At 41.4% G+C, this 25,169-nt stretch overlaps 2 protein-coding genes across 2 annotated transcripts in view; both read right to left on the bottom strand.

The window, feature by feature from the left end:
* neto2a (neuropilin (NRP) and tolloid (TLL)-like 2a) overlaps positions 1-15,987 on the bottom strand; it is a 19,622-nt gene extending 3,635 nt beyond the window's left edge. The window contains exons 1-7 of the mRNA XM_023429761.2: positions 15,492-15,987; positions 11,147-11,203; positions 10,739-10,882; positions 8,016-8,264; positions 7,470-7,517; positions 6,812-6,939; positions 2,711-2,939 (exon numbers count right to left, since the gene is read on the bottom strand). Of these exons, the coding sequence (XP_023285529.1) occupies positions 2,711-2,939; positions 6,812-6,939; positions 7,470-7,517; positions 8,016-8,264; positions 10,739-10,882; positions 11,147-11,203; positions 15,492-15,501 (865 nt within the window). The 5' untranslated portion in view covers positions 15,502-15,987. The remainder of the gene's footprint in view (positions 1-2,710; positions 2,940-6,811; positions 6,940-7,469; positions 7,518-8,015; positions 8,265-10,738; positions 10,883-11,146; positions 11,204-15,491) is intronic.
* A 1,483-nt stretch (positions 15,988-17,470) lies between these two features.
* The window catches only part of itfg1 (integrin alpha FG-GAP repeat containing 1), a 145,723-nt gene continuing 138,024 nt past the window's right edge, over positions 17,471-25,169 (bottom strand). Inside the window, exon 18 of the mRNA XM_023429726.2 lies at positions 17,471-18,659. Coding sequence (XP_023285494.1) covers positions 18,600-18,659 — 60 coding nt within the window. The 3' untranslated portion in view covers positions 17,471-18,599. The remainder of the gene's footprint in view (positions 18,660-25,169) is intronic.

The following is a 25,169-nucleotide window of genomic DNA, read 5'->3' as shown; positions in this document are numbered from 1 at the left end:
TGGTTGGTTGCATGGTCGGTTTGAAAAATAGGAGCAGGAGGAGAGGAGGAATATGGAAAAGATAAAAAAAAGAAGGCAGGGGATGGCGGGGGGTACGGGTAGAAATGGCTTTGTGCCATTGTGGGGTGCAGATGGTCAGGCAGGTGCTCTGAGACACCCCATATTACAGTGACTGTTAATGTATGAAGGCTTAGGTGGCAGAGACAGAGATGACTAGTAATTGATGCTGGCTGCTCAGCTCAGGAGATCTATGCACTGCCAGTCAGAAGGAAGAGGAGGAGGAGGAAGATGCAGATGTCTGGGTCTTGTATAGACCATTTGGGGCGACAGTAAAAGCTTTGGGAAATCAGGTTCTGATGTAGCAAATTTACGACTGTGCTTTTAATTTTTCTGCTTTGATTTACTGGAGGAGAGTCAAGACTCATACACAGATCTCACATATAATGTGAAATTTGAGCTTAACTATCAACTAAGCCGTCAGCCATGTTTATTAGTTTGAATAGGATCTTAATTTACACTGAATACATTGCAAATTAGTTCAAGAGATGATGTTCTACAACTACACATGTTTGAGCATCTTATCAGGTTTAATGCCAAACCAAAGTCCAACATAAAAAAATGATCAAAGACAAACAACAAAATCTTTTCTGAAACCAGCCCCTGGTTAAAGGAAGAGAGCAGTGTACATTATTTAAAAGATGTACTCTGAAGTGTCACATTTTCACACAGAGTTTCAGTAGATGTAACTGTGTTAAAAGTGAGTTTAAAGAAATGTATTTTCCATTGTTACCTCTTATCTATTGAAATAAGACGAGTCAAATTAGTTTTATTTATATAGCTCAAAATCCTAAATCACAAATTTGTCTCAAAGGATAGTCTCTATTCTTAGACCCACAATATGAATAAAGAAGCATAAAGAGCATGGATCCAGGAGGATGTCGAGGAATTTCCAGGTGCTGCACATAAATCTCCTCTCTACCATGAAGATCGAGTAACAACCATTATATTCTATAATTTTCCTTTTCCGCATGAACAAAGAGCATCATGGCATGGTTACCTATAAATGGCTTTCACATAGACAAATCTCGCTCCCACCATGAGGCTTTATGCACACGGTTCAGTATAATATTCATTTAATATTCAACCTCTGTCTCCTATGGCTTGTTCATGTCTCCATACTGCCCTTCCTCACCCCTTTTGACAAGAATTTTCTTCCTTTTTTTGCCCACACAGGCTTTAGCAGGTGCAGACACGCTCTTTGAGTCTTTATCACAACTGAAACAGATTGTGGTCTGCTCCACCAGCCTCACCCCTGCTCTGAGGTCCACTGTGATGAGGGCTCTGAGCCTCCACTTCCCTCTCCCTGCATGCTTCCTCTGCCTCAGGGTTAAATAACTTTGACAAGGGGACATGTATACGTGTGTGTGTGTGTGTGTGGAAGAGGAGTGTGTATGTGTTGGGAGTGTCTTCCCCATCTATCTCCCAGTGAGCCTGCAGACAGGGTCGCTCCCCTGACACTGTGATCACTTCCAAACTGATTATGAATCTCCCGCCTTCAAAATGCAGTTTCTCAGAGGGTGTCAACAACGCTGCAACCCTCTTCCTCCCACATCCCTCCTTACACACTCACACACACACCTCACGTCTGAATGTATGCAGTGTGTGTGTGTGTGTGTGTGTGTGTGTGTGTGTGTGTGTGGTCTTGAGTGTATGTGTGGGCTTAGGAAAGCCTTAATGTGTCTGGTTTACATGTCTGAGGGGGTTCTGTGGGAAGATTAGAGCCCATTGAGGATGATGGAGTGCAAAAGGCAAAGGCTCATCTTGTTCTCTGAGTGACAAAGATTAATGATTCCCCCTGACCTCTAAGTAAACTTCGAGTCAGTGGCTGACTCTGACCAAATAAAGTTTGGGAGTCATTCAAGAGACTTCAGACTTCTCTAAGATGAACTGTGTGATCAGAATTAATGAGGATCCAAATGGTCTTAAGGATTTCAGAGTAAAAAAAAAAAACACGCTTGCTGAATTTAAAAGGCCATTAAGTTCTGACTGCAATGGTTATGGGTTTGCTGATGAAGACAACATTAGCATTCACCCCAGGGTTTAGCAAGTGTGCAAGAGAATGTGACAATTAATATCTCAGTCTATTCAGGCATTTAATGAAAATATTATGGTGCGCTAACAGAAAAACAGTTTCCCGCTTTGCAATTTCTGTTACCTAATGTACAACCTTTAACATCATTCGTCCCTTCTTTGTCCCTCAAGAATGATGAAGCTTAATGTATGATTACTTCCAGTAGATCTATTAACTCGTCTCAGCTTTTCTTTGTACCAAAATAGGGAAATTAAATCCTATTTTCCTGTTGTAAGTGCCCTATAATAAGCACAGTATCATGCTGTGACATGCACATCAATAAATTATATGATGCTTTATTCAAAAATGCTGGAGTAAATAATTGTTTTTTGCATATCTGTGCTCTAGACACAGCACAGTGTAATTAGCTTTCCTGGCTGAAATGACACTGAGGTGTCTGTCTACTGATGCAGACACAATGTTTTCGTGTCTGTTTCTGTGTGTGGATAATGTAGTGGCTCGTATGTTTTGGGTGTTACAGTGTAGTGACAATGACAATGACATATGGTGCCTTTTTGACCTGGGTCCTATTTTTCCTTCTTCCTCCTTCAGAATGTTGTCAAGACGACTGGTACTCACGGTCAACAAAGGAAGTGAAGAGCATGCGGAAGCGGCTGAGTCGGCTCTTCTCGTCGGCCCACATCCGCACGACTCCCACACCGTTGTCCAACATCACGTCATTGGCCACGGTGCTGCAGAACTTGGCCTTGAGGTTCTCGATGGCACTGCTGCCATCATACACAGCCACAAAGTTCTTCTTGCATTCATTACTGTGCTCCATCTGGTACTCCATGAAGCGCAGGTAGATCTGCAGACAGGAGGTGGAAATCAGTGTGGAGGCTCATGAACACCAGAACACCTGAGTTTAACCTCTCAGCTATCTAAACATAATCAGCAACTGTACGCTTTATGAATGCAAATAGATGAAAAATATGCATTAAATAGTAAAATAGCAAATATGACTAAAACTGTTTAGACACATACAATGACTAGAACAGATTAGACTATATCAGATTAGAGCAGAACCCTGCAGCTGGGACAGCAACAGGACGAACAGTTTAGAAGATGGATAGAAGATGCACTGACAGAGAATCGAATCAAACATCAACAAAGTAAATCTAATCTAAGTTGTGATGCGAGCGTGCATTATTCATATACTGATAGTTGGCAACTGAATTAATTGAAAATATCTGTCATGGTGCTGCTTGCCATGTCTCCCGTCGCCCTTCTCTTTCCTCACAGCTGCATCTCAATTCAGAGAAATGCTGCAGGGACTGAGGGCCAGTGAGCTGATCCAGCACCTCCTTCAAAAATTAAGCAGTCTGGCGTCAGATTGCAAAACTAGTCCCCTGCTTGGTTGGTCCATCTCAAGTTATAAAGTCAGAAATGTCCAAATATTCCACCAAGAAGCTGTGGTCACACAGCTAACACAGCAGTGAATACCAGAGGGAAATTCAGACAAGTTTCGTGATGCTGAAGTTTACAGTGTAAGCTGTGTTGTTTCCATTCAACAACTGGTAAACTTAGCAACCCAAACACAACTTCACTACACAGCAGAGATATCCCAAATACATCAGTGTGTCACTGGATATACCATTTAAACAGCAAACATCTTGTCGTAGCAGGTGTAAAGATGTGTAAAGCATTAACATTAAAGACAAGCCATTCCAGTTAGTGAGCATACACAGCACCAGGGTCCTAGAACAGGCTTAACTAAATACTATAAATGTTATTACACCAGATTATGGTTGGTGAACACAGTAACTGTAACGCCAGAGCCAGTGTAGCAAACCTAACATTTTATAGATTTAAGTGTACAACAGGTCAGCATTTCTCTCTGTATTTTAGTGCCATAAATTACCTCTCATAATTAAGGCAGAGTCAAACTCTCCTGACTTTAAAGCAAAGGCTAAAAAATGGCTGCTAAATAATATTCCTTAATAGAATGTGGAGATATTAATAATTTATTATAAACTATCATTTAATCCAATAATATTTAGGCTACATCTTGAACAATGTTAAACAATTAGTGTCTTTCATGAATATGTGAGTAATAGTAAAACAACGATAAACTGTTTGTTTATATGACTCATGTTTCTTTAGCCTTATTTATTAGTATCTTAACGTTGGACACTAAAAGCCTGTTGCCATCTTGATGAGGTGGTGAACTGTGCAAACACCGAGAACAAATGACGGAAATAAGTCCAGGACTTTATTCTGATATGTTGTACTATTTTTGCAGATGTATTGGAGAGTTGTCAATAAACCTAAACATGTGCTTTTCTTCTTATATGACATGACCAGTAACTGACCAAAATACTTGTTGAGGAAAACAGAGAGAAGCAACTTGAGTTTGAGCTTGTGGTGTTTTCCACAGCAGACATTTTAACATGTCACAGAAGGAAAAGCACAGGTGTTACTAATAACATTAATGATGGCTCTGTGTGTCCCAGTAAGAAAAAACAGTGTGACAATGCACTACCCTGCACAAAACGAGGACCCTCAGACTTCAACAGCTAAATCAAAGTCATCCATCATTAGTTTTATGAACACCTGTGCTCTTCCTACTGTAAAGTCTAAAGGCTGTGTGTGAAAAGCCTATTAACGAGCCTGTGGTGTGTTCATTAGAGGACCTCAGTGAATTTCCTCCCTCTGTAAATCACATGAACACCACTGTGACCAGTGACCCGGCTGCACAGCAGCTTGTCGTTTGCTCATTAGTTAGCCTACATATACTTACATGTAGCAGTGTTAGGTTTTATCTTGTGAAGTAATTACAGAATAAACGTCTTTAAATTGTTTGATCAAGTCTTGGCCACAGGGGAACAGTGACTTAGATGACACAGACAGTACATTTTGCACACAGGTTCCTGCGACCACACAGCAGTTGAGTAGCTGCTCTTCTGTAGCTGCTGAATGTGCTGCTCTGTTTCTTCTGCTTCGTTGAGCTAATGTCTGACTGGGCAACTCAGAGCTGCTGCTAAATCCAGATCCTCTTCACTGCTGCCTCATATTGCACATGTAGGACCAGTGAAGTGACTGCGGGGGACAAATCTGTGTCTGTGTCAGAAAAGTTAGTGCGTGTGAGTAATGCGTGAATGTTTCATGTGTATGTATAAAATATTACTGTGTATACACATGTGCGTGGGTAAATGCTTACAGAACTGTATGTGACAGATATGTGTGTGTGTGTGTGTGTGTGTGTGTGTGTGTGTGTGTGTGTGTGGCCAGTGAATAGCATAGCAGTGTGCTGATGACTCATTTAGTCACGAGGGAGAAACAGCAGTAGTGAATCAAGGCTGGCCAGGTTATGGTTGTAAATTCGATGGGGTTTTAGAGATACACTCATAAATATCAGAACTTATGAGAACACATCACATCAACTTTCAATCTTGGCTTGAAAATGAACTTATGAATCTCCAGAGCTGTATTTTATAAATAAAATTTATATGCCTGCATTGCTTTTCCTCATCTCTGTGTATCTGCACTGCTCATATCCATTATGCATTAAATTACAATCACAATACAGACATGACCATTCCGACTTGTTCTCAAACACTGGAGCAGACAATACTACTAGATGCATTCACACAAAAATATTCACATCAGGAAATCTACTGCAGGCTTTTATAGATAAACATCTGCCTGTTTACTTAATGACTTTCTTTGGAGCAGAGCAGGTCAAAAGTTATAACTGCTGCTGCGCACATTAAAAGTGATTCATACTTATTTATAAGTGCTGATGACAAATAGTAATTTCCAAGTGAGACAAGGTCAGATGACAGGAGATGTTTTGATCATGTTGATACTAGAATTTACTATTGAAACATGCACTGACTCCACACTTTCTATTACAGTAAGAGGACAAAAGATTAAAATGTAAAAATAATACAGATGTCAAGGTGAGGTGCTGAAACAAGTCTACTGACAGACAGGTGGAACAGGGTGAGTTTAGAGTTGACTCCACAACTATTTCGAAATTCTGACCTGCTGCGGCTCTTGTTTATATTCAGAATATACAGCCAACTTAAACTCTGCTCACACGGAAAGTCTTATGAGAAATTTCCCATCAGATTTCCTTTTTTGGATAACTATTCATAGATTCTGGTATACACTGCATGCTTAACCTGTGAATAGAGATTTTGTATCACTTGTCATGTGGTCCAGCTTGTTGTCTGCCATTTACAATGATTACAATCATTAGAAAACATTAGTGCTTTTACCAAATTAAACATTCTTAGCACTGAGAAAGACGCGCACCAAATGTTTCAGTGTCTTCAAGGGGAATGAGATGCTAAAACACTGAGAGCAACGTTACTGATGGTTCAGATGTGAAATTTTAAAATTCCTCCAACGTTGTTGGAGTCTATTCAGTGGAGCCAGCATCAGTGTCTTTAACAAATATCCACAAGAGAGATTACTAAAAGTCCTTGAGTGCTTTATGCCACTTTAATATGCAGTGAGATCTCAGGATGATTAGAAGTTTTATATCATAACTACATTAATGAAGTAAAGGCATACATTTTTTGCGTATTTTATAATGGCTTTGAATATGAGCCATCAAAATTAAAGCCTAGACCAGACTGTAGCTATTATAAAATGGAGATCTCAAACATAGGTTGAAGGATAGGACAGATGCAACACATACCATCATTCCCTTAAATGGCCCTTTATACTGACCTTGGACTGAGGAGGAGCCCTGATGGTCCAGATACAGTCCAGAGCATCACCAGGCTTCACTCGTTCTTCCTCTTCCACCTGACTGGAGCGAATGATCCCATCCCATCCTCCGATTTCAAACTGACAGTCTGTAGAGCCACAGAGGAAAGGTAAGAGGAAAGAGAAAGGGATTGAAAGAGAGGGATAAAACATGGGAAAAGTGAGAAAGGGGTCACAAGGAGGAAGCAAAAAAAAGGAGAAGAGAAAACAGAGAGAAAGAATAAAGAGAAGGAAATAAAGAGGAAAAGTGTAGGAAGAAGAGCAGCATGACAGACAGAGGGACAGATGAGGGATTTTATTTAAAGAAGTAAAGGATTTAAGGAGGAATTGAAGCAGATTAGGACAAAGGACAATAAGAAGACAGAGGAACAAAGGCATGAAGACAGGAAGGGAAGAGCAGGATAAAAGAGGTGTGTGTTCTTTCATGTATTTAAATTTGTGCATGAGTGTGTATGTACATTCTTTCACTTCATGTACAATTGTGTGCTTGTCAAGGTACATTTGCGTGTTCAGCGTTCACATCAGAGGCAGAGATAGATAGCCTCCAGTAAGCTTCTGAGCACAGAGGAGCTCTTCAAAAGGGATCGAACACAAACCGACGAAATGCTGCCGAGCTTACCTGGGATGGGGTTTAGCAGTCCGCCCACGTGCAGATGGAAATCAGGGTCTGAAATGATAAGATTTGGGAGGCGCGTGACTCTCAATCCACACAGCAGAAAAAGGTAAGCATAGAACAGAAGATAAGATCCCATTGAGGCAGGCCAGATAAAGCAGAAAAGGGCCTTTTTGAAGCTAATATCTGTCGTTTGATGGGAGACTCTGATTTCTAGGCATATTGGGTTCAAACTCAGAAGGCTCTGATGTTCAACGTGTCTCTGCTGAAGACCAGGAAAAGTGAAGGGAGAAAGCCTGTAATGTTTGTAAAATTGGAGACTTCGTGGGTGACCTGTGGATGTCCAGCATGCTGATGTTCAGTCTCTTTTTACTGGTAATGAACACAAACAATATGGACAATGCAGAAAAATGACGTTTTAGGGAAGAGTGGGATCTTCTCTGTCACACTGAGATCAGATTCTCCTGTCTGTTTTCTCACATCTTACTCAGAACCTTTGATGTGTACAGTGGAGTTACATTCACTGCAGACATACACTTTGGGCGTGCCTACCTGCAATGAAGGTGTACTTGATGCGGAAGCCAAGGCCCTCCAGCTCTTCATCACTGGTGAACTTGATCCACATGAAGCGTCCCGTTGACGTGACCAGGCCTGGGTTCTTTCCCCCGCAGAAGCGATCGATGAGCGGTGAGAACCCAAACGGCCCATCACGGATTTCAATGTGATCGAAGCGGCACTCGAACGAGGGCTCGATGTAGTAATTCTTATCAAAAGCCAGCTGAATCCTTTGTCTGGGGAGAGCTTTGGTGAACAACAGAGCAAGGGTGGGGGGTGTTGGGGTGGGGTGGGGGGGAACAAAGGGGAAAAATCCATGAAAAGAACAAAATTAAATCTTGCTTTTGAAGCACAAAGCAACATCTGGATGGAATTCTAAAGCATGAATTAAAAGTAAAGTCAAATACGAGTTCATGTGATGCTCAACTGACTGTGTAGAGAGCAAACTTTTTAGAAATGAGCTCAGATCTAGGTGCAGGGTGCCGTCCTTAGTTATCTAAAGCTCTACTCAGACATGGAATATGTTAAAGTGATGGCTTTTTGTCATTCAGATAATATCTGACTTTTACTGTAAGTGTTCTTTATAGCTTCATTTAGACACGACAGGACATTTACAGAAAGAACACCAATAATCGAGCGACAGTTAGAAAGTATTAATGTGAAGGAAAATAGTTTTCTGTCATTTCACGGGCTTCATCGCTGATGAATTTTAAAATGTATTCAATGACCAACGTGCGCTTAAGGCGTGATAGTACCAGATGAGGAGGTTGTTTGTTTCTTCACACATATGCGTATTGTGGTGTTTTCTGAATCTAGAATCTAGATAAACCAAATAAAATAGCTGCTCTCCCTTAACCCCAAAGCAAGATTCTACGCAGATGTTATCCCAGAAGAAATGACCATTATTAAAGTAGGTGCTTAACCTAATTACTTCTCCCAGACTTTGTTTTTGCTCTGGTTTGTGGTTTCTGATTGTTGTAAACACCATTATAAACTAATTTCTGCACCTGCAAACTATGCAAAAGCAGAATGACAGAAAAGAAGAAGCTAAACACTCATTATTTTTGTCTTTTAATCATAAATATGAAGGTGCATATTCACATATACAAGCATGCATCACACAAATGCATGTACAATGGACAGATGCATACAAGCATACACAAACAGAGACACAGTCTGAAATGTCAGCACTGCTGTCTCAGTGTCAGTGTGTCCAGAACACTGCAATCACAGCATGAACTGCAGTTTACAAGTTCATCAGTCATGCAAATCCAGAATATGTCTATGTACTGAATGGTCAGAGCTCATTAATGACATCACCCCGCCTCCCACACTGAGGACGGACAAGTCATGCCTGCCTTGGGAGATGAATCATACTGAATAAAGATGCAGGTGATTCGGAGGAGGGCTCTGACTCATCTCAGGCATGGTGAAGTCAAACAAGTGCCATTACAGAAAAAAGAGCGTGGTCAAGAGTGGTGCATGTGCACAGTACAGTGTGTAACTGAAATAAAATAATCTATTTTCTCTGTGAGAATTTGTGTCTCTGCTTTTTGAATTTAAGCCTGAGTGTTTCCTTTCTGCTTGAAAGAGCAGCCTGTATGCCTGCACTTCCTGCTATCTGTGTGCCTCCTTCCCTGGTGAGTTGAGTCTCCTTCTCTCTACAACTTTCCATCTCACTCTCTCTCACACACACACACTCACATATCACACAGTTTGATACAGAAAGAGCCTTAAGTATAATTGCTCGATCTATTGAGCCGATGAACTAGGGGACATGACACAATCAATGAGCCTCACTAACCACAAATTATGATTACAAAGCTATCTGATTAGCACGTATGCCAAACGTGAGCATCTCTCTGAGAGGAAGAAGAAAAGAGCTCAACACTGCAGCTCGGATATGAATATGACTAAAGCCATTCAAGACCAAATAATAGTAAATGACAGGTTCCATCTGTCGCTTCCCAGACCGACTGTGATGTACTGCTGCACCTCCCTGTGATGGAGTCACGGCTTTTTCATCAACAATAGGTGTGGGCTTGCTTTGTCCACAGGGGGAGCCCTTGAGCCATGTGTAAAATCTATTACCCACCATGGCAAGAAGAGCACCAAGCACACATCTCATCTGCATTAAAGGCTGTACTTTAACTTCATGGACAAACAACTCATCAGTTTAGTATGAAAACGTCTCTTCGTCTCCTATAGCTGCTAATGATGCGCTCCATTATGTCTCATGTGCAGCAGGCCACCAGATTACTGATGGATGTGATTATTTATGGTGAACACTAAAGTGTTGACAAGGATGAGTGCAATTCTGAGAAATAACGCCAAAGCTCAAATGTGTAGCAGATGTTCATCTCTTTTATGTTTCATTCAAAAGCAGAGTCGTCTGGCCCATCCAGCCAATATCGATGAACACAGCACTACTCTGATGAGGCCAGAAGTCAGGGCTACCCACAATGAGCCACTTCCCATCATCTTCAAAAGGCTTTAACTGCGCTGTGGAACAAATTCAGGACGGCTCATTCGGAAAATGTCAGGCTGATTGCCCGCCAGCGAAAGAACACAAAATCAGATAGGGGCAAGGTTACATAAAACAATGTCAGTCAGACTAATGACGTTCACTAAAGGAGGCAATATGCTGAGAGGTGAAGGAAACCATGTCAGCTGTTCTGGTAACAACAGCTACCAAAGGCAGAAGATGAAGTATTCATTACCTTCCAGGATGTAAACGCACTCCTTGTTGGGTGGGTAGGTGTTGGGGTAGTTTGGCGATGTGAACACGCCGCCATTGATGTTACGGACCCATGTGCCACAGTCATTCTGGTTGGGGCTCTGGCCGCCATGTTCGCTCGGGGACTCTGGAAGCAGAAAAGCAGAGAACAGACAGACAGATGGGTTATTGAGTCAGGGGATCAATGAGGGAATGATTGGAAGGCAGGAAGAGTGGAAAGAGGTTTGGAGCAAGAAAAGGAAAAAAACAGACAGGGGATAAAGAGGGAGGAAGAAATTAGAAAGGAACCATTTTGTCCTATGATACAAGATAACTCCTCCTTATTTCAGACTGGTTCAGCACCTGTGAAACAACATTAACGGAAGAGAAAAGCATTTGAGCTCTGGCTTACCTTTAGTTCTCTGTGCCAGAGCGAAACCCTCTTCTATTATAAAGAAGAGTATCCACGCTGTGAAGCAGAGATATCACACATTAGTTACAGGTGACACAACACTGAATTTATATCTTAGTGTTCAACAATGACAAAATGGAAATCACTAAACAGCCACAGAATAAGTATGTGTGACCAGCTGCAGTATTGATTTCGCCCGACCTTGATGAATCGTGAACACAATATAGATCAATACAATTTTTAAGTAAATCTCTGACTGAATTGGTAAATTTAAAAAATATATGTTGCTGAGAAAAGAGGAGGAGAGCTGTGAGAGAGAAGATAATCCTGAGCTATGTATCAGTGTAGGTATGTTTTCATGATACTGCTGTATGTTCAGGATATCATCATACACGTCAGTACAGAGCATTCATGAAAGGGCAGCGCTGGGGAAATATTCAATTTGTAAATGATAGGGCTCCAAGGCTGAAAGAGATACTGAGCATGGAAGTTGCTACAGTTAAAATTTAAACTTTAAGCAATATGGATACTGTACGACATTTTTGATATGGTTCAATCTTATTAATGTAACTTTTCAGCATTCTTCTACTCGAGTTGTTTTCATCCATTTCTTGATTTTGGCTTTGTGGTCCAGTGCTTATCATCCTGCTGAGCTATGGCTGCAACCGATGATTATTTTAACTGCTACATGTTATTTTCTAGATTAATTGTTGGTTTATAAAATGTCATAAAATAGTGACGAATGCCTTTGTATTTCCTGAAAGATCTTAAAGTACTTTTTTTTGGTTTCTCACAAATAGTGTAAAACCTTTGCAGCAAATGCTGTCAGTTGAGCAGCTGGAACCAGTAAATGATTTAACAATTAATTGCTTATAAAAAAAAGTATTGAAAATAGTAGTCAATTAATTAATTGTGTCAGTTTTATACTGACAGGTTTGAATAAAACGTGACTGATTCCACAGATACTTGCAGAAGAGAAAAAGTATTATTAGCCGTTGCGTTAAAGCGTAGTGAGGTAGTCATGACATCTAAAAGTAGCGGTAATGACAGTAATAGCAGTAGTAAGTAGTAGTTCATTAAAGACAGTTTCAAACCATCAACTCTCATCCAAGCCACAAGACTCTAACCCACTAATCTGCAGCCTCTAGGCACCAGAAACATAAAGCATTAGTAGGAAAAACAGGATTACAGGCTCTGAAGCTTACAGCTCTGATGAGAAGACAGGCATCTGGGCAGAGCATGGTTACAGACAATAGGTGAAATACGTTGTATTACAATGATATCTGCACTGAGGGGCGAGCATGTTACAGCTTCTGACACTGCCTTGCTCTGATAAGCCGCTGTAGACCTGATCCCCACTGAGTTCATAATAGGTTGGCCTGTTCACATCAAATTAGAGAGTGAGCGCGAGCCTGGCACGTTGCATAATGGAAGGAAGGATGGAGGGCTGAGGGAGGAGAGGGGGAGAGAAGGACAGAGAGAGAGAGAGAGAGAGAGAGAGAGAGAGAGAGAGAGAGAGAGAGAGAGAGAGAGAGAGAGAGAGACAGACAGAGAGAGACAGAGAGAGAGAGAGAGAGAGAGAGAGAGAGAGAGAGAGCGAGAGCGGGGTGGGGGTCTCATGAAGAAGAATGCATGGTTAACATAAGCAGTGAACACAAATGCTCCAGTGAGCATGCATGTTTGAATGGACTCATTTTGAAATGCACACATACACACGGCCCCCGAGGCTCCTGGATCTTCATTACTTCTATCTCCATTATCTTGCAATGAAGTATCGTAGGTGGGAGTGTGAACTACCACAGGCACATCGAGACAACAGGCCACCCAAACGCAAATAACAGGTTCTCACTGAAGCTTTTTCACATTACAAGCCTCACTAAATCTTGTATAGACAGTTTACACTGTAGACTACTGCTGCCCTCTACAAAGCTACTACTTCAAAATGTGAAACTTGTCTTCCTTTCAAGGCCTTTTGTTTGGAAATATCAACAAAACAGACTCTGTACGAGCATTATTTTTTCCAGCCTGTAAATGTCTTGAGATAAAACGTTACCTTGAGCTGCAGTGGCAGAAATGTTTATCAAGCACATAAATATTTAAATAAAGTTATTAGGCAGAAATTAAATAATTCATGTAAGCATTTGTAACATCTTTTGTAACATTATAAATTAATCACAAGCTAAATAAGAGTTGCAGCCAGTGTCACTTCAAGACTAAGGGAAGAACTGGTGATGGTGTATGAAATGGATGATGAATGATAATGTAACTGTGAAAACACAACTCTATACAAAGAATGGCATATGTCACAAAAAGCACCACTCTCACTATCTGTAAGGTCTCCACATACTGATAGGTTGAGTCATGGATGTGTAGGCCAGTTCCTATTATTCCCGACAATGTTTTAAGGCATTGTCTTATCCCACTGAAAGATGTGTTCTGTTCCTTTTAAAGAACGACAGAATAAAAAATGACCGCGGGTAGCTCATGTCATTTTACATCACTTCTCACTTGGGCTCACAAGCCAAGTTAAAGCTGTAATCTGCTTTATTCTCTCAAAACTGACGAGAGAGAACAAAAAAGGCCACCACAGCCTACTACAACCCAGGACTGAAGAAATGACATAAAACCTGTTAATAAGGACTTTTTTTGTATCCTGTCCAAATAAGCAAGTGTGGCCTTAATTAGGTCTATATGACACAAACTACAACGACATACCAGCTACAAATAGGCCACCAGACAATAGGTTAAATAATTAGCAAGTTAAAGCTTAATGAGGCAAGGCAAGAATGGGTCTACCACAGTAAAGCCACTAATAAAGCTTCATAATGCAAGAAATGACTTTTCGTCTCGTGTCTGTGACGTGGTTCATGACAAGAAGTGACAGCCTGAAGGTAGACTACACCTGTAGCCACTCATAATTAGACTATAAACCGGCTAATCGTTATAAGTAATTACAATTAACAGTTAACTCTGCATTTAAATGGTAGCTAACGACCAACGAACATATTTACATTATTTACCTGTTTAACCACACAGCTACTGCAGTAAACTGCCCCCGCCACAGCACCAACAACGCTTCACTGAACGCATCAAGAGGTGTTGCAGCTGTCTGCTGCGGCGCGTGCCTCAGGTGCTGATGGCGCGAGACCGTGGCTGAAGCTGGAGTCGCTTGAGCAGCAGCGGCAGCACGCGCGCAGACTATCGCTGGTGCAAGACATGAGTGAACTTGGACGGCTTCCCTCTCCACGGAGGAGAAATATTCTAATGTTGGACCCTGGTTGTGAGTAGCGTGAAGTAACACGAGTCTATTTTATTCACAAAAAACTGTTTCACGTTATTTAAAAAAAAAAAACTGTGGCACCGGAAACCTCCAAACGTGCTTCTCTTTGTGGCCACATTTCTGGAGACAAAGTCTTTGTGACAGACCAGACGTTTTTACGTCCACATATTGGAAACACTTAATGCCCCCTGACGGTTTTATCGCCCCTGTATGGATTTCAAATAGTGTTTGACCTTATCTGTCCATTACAGTCATGAATCTCAAGTAGGCTGCCCTCACATAGGTTGCTATGGACAGAGGCACTCCTCACAGCGGGGAAACCTCTGGTTCTGGTCCTTTTTACATTACGCTCAAACAGTCCAGCAGACAGGAGCGTCAGTGAAGTAATGTATCGCGTTTAATTGGTCGGAGCAGCAGAGTATTAATGAAACCAATATCACGTGAGGCTATCTTAGTTTATTATTATTATAATTATAATTTTTTACAATGACTGGGCACACGTTGGCTCAAACCAGACCCAACCAAGCCCAGAAGAACCTATCTGCTGGTTTGACAGAATCTTACAGAATAAGAGGCATATCAGCAGATGCTGGGACTTGAACTGGTGGATTAAACACCACCGGTTAATGGCGATGGGGTGATGTGGACAATAAAACAGGAAGATTTGCCGTAAAAGTAACAAGAGGGCAAGCTGATGCTAAAGACAAATAAACGAGTGAGAAAGGGAGATGTCAGGGAAGAGCCAGAGGAAGGCAGTGGTCAGTTTGCACAGTTTTCCTGTAGATTATCTCGTGTGTCTCAGATTATGAGGAACATACAGAATAATGAGGACTTTGTACTGAAGCTGATCCATATAGTGCGCATTTGATAATTTCACGCCTCACTCATTGCTTTGTGGCGTGTGTTGAATCTAAGACAGCTGCAAATTTAACATCCATTGTGCTGAAAAGAGACGAGGCAAAAAGCTAAATACATTTCATTAAACTGTCGATTGTTTCTGCCCGAGGCACCGGACCCTGACGCGCAACGAGGATGCTCAGGCAGCTCATACAAGCCTCAACTCACCTCTGTGCATTTCCTCTCACGGTGTGATTCCAACTCAAAAGCACCTTTCTAAAAACGCCCTCCTATTCTGTCCATTGTAGGGGTCCTCGGGGCTCTTCACAAAATCCAACTTTCTTTCTCCGCCAGCAGTAAATCCATTACGCAGAGCCACGCTCCAAGAAGACAGCGGCACCAAGCTCCTCTTCAATCGGCGATTCCGCTGCGTGGGGCTGGAAGATGAACACTGGTGTGAGCCCTTCAGCCAGGCATCGTTACTGTAAACACAGCTTCCAGTGGGACCACAGTGCAGATGACATGTGGAGATGGACTGATCCAGGCGGGTAGACGCGCTCTAGGAGAGGTAGGTATCCAAAAGACGCATCTGGATGGCTGATGGATAGAGAGAGACACAGAGAGAGATGGAGGAAAAGTACGGAGGAGGAGAGGAGGAGAAGGAGGAGAGTCCGTCTCTGTCTAATCTCCGTCCGTGTCTGAACTAAGAAATGCTCCTGAACGAGGCTCATTTAAGCCGTGGGCGCTGCTTACATCAATGAGTGGCTTGTCATGAGCGCAGTCAAAGCACACACAGTTAAGAAATTACTTTTCCGGTCATTTCTTTCAAAATAAAACCTTACTGGGGAACTTGTTGCACTTTCTCCAAATTCAACAATTAACTAAAAAGTAAAGGATTTCAAGGAAGAATGACACTGGTGATTTTTTTGTATTTACATCGTCTTACTATACGTAGGGGATTTACTATTGAAATAAGCCTTGTTAATATTGGTGGGGAAACATGGGCAGGTTGTAAATAAAAAAGGTGGAAGCATTATGCATAAAGGAGGAAGCTGGTTTCTCCTGCCTTTATTCAGAATAAACAACCAACACATTGAGCGTTAACCACACTGTGGCCAGGTTTTGTGAAAAAACAAGGCCTCGGATTGTGCCAACATTGTTCGTGGTTTTGTATATTGTCAACTGTCCACTGCAGATCACTACTACTGCTATGAAACCAAACTAAATTTCAAGTTAACAGACATTCAGTTGTTCTTGTTTATTTTAATTATTTATATTTTCATTTATCATTGTAAAGACCTATTGACAGAACAGATCTATCCGTGTATATCCCCAACATCATAAGGGTGTAAATGCCTGATGTAATCCACCGATGTGATCATTGGTCTCAGTCCAAATTTGATTTTAGAGCTTAATAAAATCCCGAATCTGCAAGAAGCATATTTGGTTCTGACTAATCAAATACAAATCCTGAAGAAATCTGCCTTTGATCTATTGTGCTCCTAAACCTCACCTTTTCCATTTTTTTCCCCATGCTTTTATTTTTTTAGGCCAAACCCACTAATTTCCTGTACTGTTCTGGTTTTCTCTGTATAGCTTAACACAGCTCTAGTGCACCACCCCCTCCTTGCTCTAAGTCCCCCTCCCTCGCTTTCTATCTCTCTCCCCCTGTGCGTGCGCGTCTCCAAACACACACATGCACACAGCTATTGACTGTCAATACTGTACATGTTAGAGTGACATACATGCTCTGCAATGCTTATGCTCTGCTTAAAGACTGCAGCGCCTGAGACAATCGTACTCTCATTTGCCATGCAGGGAGGGTTGACTCCATCCATGCATTATTTAGCAGGGTGGCTCCTGAGATGGGGTGCTGGGCCCAGAGGGTTGCTCAAAGGGGGCTCCAGGGGTCCTGTGGAAAATTAAAGGCAGTTTAATTTCTGTGCTGCTTCAGTCACTATAAATTTAGATAACGAAGAGCATATAAAAATTATTATTTTTAAGTGTAAATCTCCCTCTAGCCTCCCTACTACAAAATAAACAAAGGATGTTCTTAGAAAGGAGTTTCAGGGGAAGAACTATTCTAAATGGTAAATTGTGGGTCTGGGACTTAATGTGTATCTATTTATTTCACAAGCAGCTTTAAGGAGAACGCAACATTAACAAGACAAGAAGTCTAATAAGGCACAAATTAACCAACCCGGGGCTGATTTAAACAGGAGAAACCTTTATTCTCAGCCTCAGTAAGTAAACACATTTAGTAGCTTCAACATTCATTTGCAAATCAAATCCACAAAACAAAATAAATTACATACACCCACAGTTAATCATTAGTTAAAAAAGTGCAAACCATTTAGAAAGGCATGAGCTCATTCTTGTGAAACAACTATCGGAACACACCAGAGCGTTTGGCCCAATTAACTTCAGAGACACAATGAAAATTAAACCTACATCTTGAAACAAACTGGAGTAACTGTTTTTAGACTCTTCTCCGAGCCTCGATGCAGTAGTATTAGACATTTAAAGGATGCAACTTAGAAACTCCTTTTTTGGCACTCCCATGATGCATTGTGATACAATACAGTGTGAAAAAGATGAATCTGCACTCAGCAAACCTAAAAGGCCATTCATCATTTTTAGTGAGATTGGTAGAAGAAAGATCATGCATCCATTTTTGTTCACTTTGCACCAGTTGCTGCTGCAGTTGCAAAGCTGAGATTGATATTAGAGAAGTCATTTCAGTTTAATTTCCCAGGTCATAAAACATGATGTATTTTGCTTTTTACAATATCCAAGTCAGATAAAAAAAAAAAACAGAGGTGAATCAACTAGACAAAGACAATGGACAGTAACACACACGTGGGTTTCAAGAAGCAATACACATGTCAACACTTTGTGCCAAAGCTGCATCCATTCCAGTGATCCAATAAACAAACAGTTAAAGTAACTTGTCGGGAGTTTGAACAGAAATCTAAGTCATTTTGTCAAAACACTCTACTAACACCACTTTTGATGAAGCTGCTAACTGCAGCCAGTCCAAAGAAATCCCTGCTTTAAACTTGTCAGTGATCTCCATTAGGATTTCTCTCTGTCTCCACGGTCTTGTTGCAGCTCCTGTACTTCTAACACTGGAATGAATAAATGAAATGGAACATAAATATTTCACATCTGACTCGAGGACTGACAAATATCAAAAAGAAACGTTTTGGTGCAAATGAGGATCCATTTATTGGCCCTTGAAATGAGTCTGTGTGAAAATGTGTGTGTGAAGGAGGCGTGGTGGGGCGGGCGGAGGAGTGGAGGAGAGGATCTTCTCCCATGATGCAGCAGTTTCCTTCACATGGCATCGAAATGGAAGCGGTGGGCTTCCTGCCTCTTCTCTCGGTCATCCGCTTTCTGATAAAACATGAACACAAATAAACACACACAGATGAAGGTGATAAAGAGGTAGAGAAACATGATAAACACTTTTTTGGTCTATGAATCACAATCCACAACAAAATTCTTTCTGTTGGTCTGCAGTGGTGAACATATAGGACATGTCATTAATGTGTAGATTCTGTAGTACTACTACGTGTGTGTGTTTACCAGTATTAATTTTGTCAACAAAAACATTGAATTTTTTTCCAAGTGGAACATGAGAGTAAAACTAACAAATAAACTACAATGACCAAATATTTTACATTTTTCATCAAAGAATAAAATGACACAGTAAGTGAAAGAAGGACAAGTATTGAACTGTATTACAGACTTGTTCAACAACCTGCAAACATTTGGAAAATCGCAAACTATAAAACAGTGTCTGCGGCCCAGAAATCTGTCTTCTTCAGAAGTTAATTTTGCTGTTTGCCCTGTTGCACATTTAACAAGAGGCATCTTTTCTCTTGGTAACGTCTTCAGTAATGTCTCAGTAAATAATGTTAGCTAACGTTATTAGTTCTTGGAAGGAAAAGGTACTGGTCCCCAAGTGAAAAATAAAGAAGTGGCAACAAAACACCTAGGACAAATGATGAAAATTGCAGGCCAGAGGCTGACAGTTATTAAAAGGTGCTACACCCTGCTTATCCTTGAGGGTTGTGGGGGGGCTGGAGCCCATCCCTGCTAATAATGGATGAGAGGTGGGGTACACTCTTAACAGGTCACCAGTCATTCACAGGGCTGACACATTATCCCCCTTTATACAGAGATCCTGCTATACTGCCATTAAGAAGACCCCTCATCATGCCGCCTTTGCTTGTTTACACTGAACCAAACACAGTCGGCATATTACTGCCCCTGCATGAGACTTTAGAGCATGCTGGAGTTGAGAGTTGTGAGGTGTAACACAACAGTGTTGGTATCTGTCCATCCATGCCGGCTCCAACTTTTACACAAGCGCTATTCCGGCTCTGTGATTACCTCCACTGCTGGCATAGAGGCAATAATGCTTCCCCATTCTGTGTTTGTACCTTTTATATAGAATGGTGAGGCAGAATAAAGGTGCAGCATTCCCACCTCGAACAGGCAGTGTAAAAGGGGCTATAGAGACAAACAGGCCTTCACGCTCACATTCACACCTATGGGCAAATTAGAGCCAATGAACCTAACCTGCATGTCTTTGGACTGTGGGAGGAAACTGCAGCACCCAGAGGAAACCAACACAAGTACCAGGAGATAGTGTAGAGAGTACAGATAGCTACAATAATGACCAGTGAGTACACTGTATTGTTACCAAACATCAAGCTGAGAAAACAGCCAAGGTTTGGACACACAAGCTGCAATATGCTACCAGTGATCCTCTTCAGCTGATCAGTGGCTTCTTTCAGCATCACGACCAAACTGAGCGTGTTGTTTACACAGCTATAGTGTTAAAACCAGTTGTGTTAGTTCCAGTTCTGCTGTAATATTAAATATGGTCACATAGTTTAACTAAATGGAGCCAGTGGTAGATTCATGTATTTAGGCCCCTTTGCTTGTGCATCAACGACAACAACAGCCACCACCAATTAATTTGTAAAAAATGAAACAGCCACGAGGCAAAACTGAGCATAGAACAAATTCAGGTTAACTATGTTTTGTAATCATCACATTTTTGAGCAACCACAAAAGAACAGATGTAGCAAGTGACTTCTGGTGGGGAAGTTAACCTTTCAATATTTAATCACAGAACTACAGGTAAAAAAAAGTCGCCTCAATTATCTGTCATCTTGGCAAATACTTTGTCTCATAAAACCACAGGAGAGAAGAAAAACACAGGAAACATGTAAAATAATGACAATAAACCAGCTCGCACGCACGCACGCACACACACGCAGGCTTTCTCTACTTATGAAAAGGCCTTTTAAGGATAAGTGCTTATAAACGGATAATACATGTGTACTTCTAGCCAACAGGCCATTATCATCATCTGTGCAGGCAGACAAACAGGCAGGTGTGATGACTGGAGGCGGCAGCGTCCAGCTAAGCTGAGAACAAGCTGACAAGATGTTCAGCATAGACCCCCCCCCCCCCCGAGGGCCCCCATCCACGTCACATGCTCCTAATATTCCTGATGGGGTGAGGAGGACTTTTAGACAACAGCAGCACATTTTCTTTACTTCTTGCAACTCACAGGTGATGTTGCCCTCCATAGACAAGTATATTTCCTGAACTGAGGTCCTGTGGAAGCCATTTTGTAATTTCAGTGAGTACAGACTGTGTACATCCCCACAGCACATTAGTGGGATGATGTACAGTTCTATCTGAACAAAAGAAGAAGGCAGCTGCGTGAACATTTACAGATAAGGTGTGAACAGTAACAATTTAAGTATACTTCACCTTGAAGTTCTCTTAACTTGCTGCACAAGCCCTGCAAACGCCTTACACACGCCTTGCACACGCCCTGCACACGCCCTACACACACCCTGCACACGCCCTACACACACCCTGCACACACCCTGCACACGCCCTACACACGCCTTCCACACGCCCTGCACACGCCCTACACACACCCTGCACACGCCCTACACACGCCCTGCACACGCCCTGCACACACCCTGCACACGCCCTACACACTTAAAGGTGGGAGTAAAAAGTTTATAGTTTATAGTTTTCAGCAACAGAAAACAGATAACTACATTGTTTCTGTATCAATCCCCTCACTGTTGCTTCTACTTTTTTTGGTACCCCAGTCAGGGTTATAAACATCTGTACATGTTCTTTTCAATTAACAAAAATCCCAAACTTCTCAAATGCCATCACACACCAGTAGTTGTACAAGATAAAATGAAATATATAAAATGCAGTGTAAAGAGTGTAAAGTGTACAAAGCTGAACAAACGTCAGGTCCAGCTTCAGTACTCCTTTTAGATGCACTCTTCTACAGACACGTTTTAGTATTAGTGTTGTAGAGACAGTATCTCTCCTTGATATTTCTGGTGGTGAAGTTTAAAAGAAGTGGTGGAAGAAGTTTTCAGCGCCTTTACTGAGTAAAACAAAGTTACAGTCTTTTTAGTACAAAATGTTTCCTCTGGACAAGGTGTCCCTGTTGAGCTTCCATAGCTGGACTGTAAGATTGTAACTTTTCATTTTAGCTTTAGATCAACTTTGCATATTTTCACAGAGCGAGGACGGTGGATTTTCCATTTACTCTTACGTTAGAACTGTGATGGGAGGGAAATTTTCACAGCCAGTGGAGACAGGAGGCAGAAACCGACCGATTTACATATGTGAAGATTGTGTGAACCTATCCTTTAATATTGTAGCTGGACCAGGTGGAGCTAATTTTTCCTTTTTAGTATCATTTGTAGTTACATTTATAACTATACATCAGAATGTATAAACTGACTACATGTTTTGTGAGTAAATCTTCTTAACTTGTTAAAACTTTAAAAATGTAATGATAACTTTTAATTCCTGGAGATCATAATGACTCAGAAATCATTCTGAGCCATTATCTATGGCAGTACATTGTAATGAGGTTTGATGGGGCTCTGGATCAAAGGAGGGAAGCATATTATACTTTTTTAGAGGTCGCCATCCGTAAAAAAAAAGAAAAAAAAGATTCCACATCATCAGGACTGGTGACAGTGCAGTCAATAGTGCATTTAGATCTCTTATATGAGGTTATTGATGAACTGTGGATGGGGAGAAAACAGGCAAGAATCTGAATGGAACCATCCTCTTTTTCATTTCCTCAACACTTTAGTCTAAATGTTGCAGTAAAGCGGATCATGTTTTTGTATGAAAAGGACTGAACCCAGTCTCAGTACATCTGAGAGACTTAGAGATGACTGTCCCCTTTTAAAGGACAGTCAATCCCTCCTTGATCTTGACTAATTTGCTGCACACACACGATGGGCAGCAGCGCATTTACTGCATTTTTTTTATCCAATCAGTTTCGGTTTATAATCAGGTCTTAATCTGTCTTCCAAGATACCAGTGCCTTATATTGATTCATGTTGTGGTTTCTCTCTTTTCTTTTTTTTTTTTAAGAGCTTTGTGTTTTAAGGAGCAGATGGATTGATGTGATGTTCTTTCCTTTGAATAACCGATCCACTGGGCTGTGCTGCGGTTCAGTCTAATTGACAATCCAGGGGATAATACCAAATTGTCATCTTGAGGCCTGAATCATCATTAAGCTGCAGAGGCATCGATTTGTGTCCATCAAAAGGTTTCAATGACGCAGTGGTGGGTCTGTGTCTGAAACCAGGTGTTAAGCTACAGTGAGGCATGTTGCAGTCTCACTGGGCTCTAATGTCAACTAATTAAATATGGCCTACATGGGGATGATGGATCTGAGGTAAGATGACTGATTACATTCTGCTTCATTACATATCTTTCTATCTATTTTAAATATGACTTTCTGTTTGATTATTACTGCGGCTAATATTTCATTGCCGACAAGTTCACGGGAGCTGTGTAAAAGCCCTTTTAGCTTGTTAGGCAGGACAGCACGTCTTTGCCCCCACGCCTCTGCCCTCTACCTGACTTTGTTATTAGAAGAGCAAATACCAGAGGCGGCCGCGCAAACACACAGAAATGCCAAATGTCAATCAGCGGGCTCGCCCTGACCTTACTGGATGGCCCCCGCAGTAGATGAGGTGGGAGAAGATGAGATATGAGGGAAGATGTTAGCGATGTTAGTGGTTTACAGGATTCATCCTCAGGCTTGATTGCCTGGATGGTGCATGAGATTACACCACACTGGCCTTTCAGTCCAGACGTGTGTCTTTCAGCTGTTAGGCCAGTCACATACTCCAGATTTGTTATGTTTTTTAAAAGAGGTCCTGCAGTATATTATAGGTCAGTTCACCCACACCATCCAAACATTGTCAGACTAGTTCAATCACAAATAGACAGGTTTTGAAATGATTATCTTTCGGCTCGTATAGACATTTTGTGAATCTGATCGCTAACTTGGAAGAGATATTTCAGGTGTCCACGGTTCTGGAAATGAAAGTCCGTTTTGTTTTTTAGCATGGATGATGTTAGGTGACTGGTAGTTGGCACATTTCCAAGGCTTGGACAGGCATGAAGCTCTGCTGGTAGAATTATCAGTATAACACATGAGCAGCTGTGTTAGAAATTGCATATGAACAAACCTGTGTACATAAAAATGTAAGTACAGAGGTTTCAGTGAGTGATCCAGTCACTGAACCTACATTTCTGTTGCAAACATAGCAGAAAGCTCGAGATTAGGTTTTATAGAAACCTGAAAATACATTTTCAGTTTTAATCAAATTACTTTTGGGATTTTGAGTCAATGTTAGATGTTTTCACCAAATATGGCTCAGTGTTTTGTTACAGATTTCAGTAACAAACTGCCACAGTCTGATACCGCTGACCAGCTGTTTTATTATATACAAAAGTTTCTGGTTTCAACAGACTCCTCAACTGAGTCTGGGTCTGACTGAGGCTCAAACATGTGGCTGAGTCTCTCTGATGTTTCCTCCTCTAACCATCTCGATACTCTCTGCTCTTTCACCTGTACACCTGGAGCCAGCAGGTGGTGGGTGGGGCACAAGGTCTGATCCAGAATTTCTCAATGAGGAAATAAGAGTAGATGTGCTTCCCATTTATTACACTTTTTATGTGGGAAACAATGTTAAACAAAATATTACTCAGGGCAGAGTATTTTTACATAGCTTAAAACATGTCTGGAGAGGAACTTTAATATAATTCAAATGGACAATCAGAGTGGCAAAAAATACTTCCAGAACCAGTTCCCCCTTTCGAAACTTGCATGAGTAGGGAACGAGGCAGAAATGTGTTGAAACTTTTACAGCTCAGCCTAAACACACAACAGTGATCGATGCTTCCTTGTGACTACAGACCCTGAACATACCAGATTTTGTTTCAAGTGAAGTATACTACCAACCTACACAGTTTTTTTTTTAATTTGCATTTTCCTTTTTCTTCCTCTTAAATGAATCCACATTCTTCACCCCCACACACCTCCTCATCTACTGTATCTAGACACTTGGTTCAGTCACCAGCCATGTTTTTTCATGTGCAGTGTTGATTCAGATGAAGCTAATACTTCGTCCATGTCTCTCAAAAAGAGGGCAATTAGACTGTTTTTGTGTATGTAACCATTAACACACACACACACAGGCATACACACACATATACACACACACACAGGCATACACACACACAGGCATACACACACATATACACACACACACAGGCATACACACACACAGGCATACACACACATATACACACACACACAGGCATACACACACACAGGCATACACACACATATACACACACACACAGGCATACACACACACAGGCATACACACACATATACACACACAGCCATTAAGCGCACATACTCGCACAGCAGATGGCTTGGAGAAAATGCCAGCAATTTACGGCACCACTCAGCCCAGCAGTCAGCATCACCACAGTGTGTGTAGATGAAAAACAAAACAATCCAAA

Source organism: Seriola lalandi, unplaced genomic scaffold, assembly GCF_002814215.2.
Source record: "Seriola lalandi dorsalis isolate HSWRI2012SDOR001 ecotype SW California unplaced genomic scaffold, Sedor1 jcf7180002054898, whole genome shotgun sequence".
In the NCBI taxonomy this organism is placed as follows: Eukaryota; Metazoa; Chordata; class Actinopteri; order Carangiformes; family Carangidae; genus Seriola; species Seriola lalandi.
Note: the sequence above shows the minus strand (reverse complement) of the source record. Positions and strands in the feature narration are given on the sequence as shown.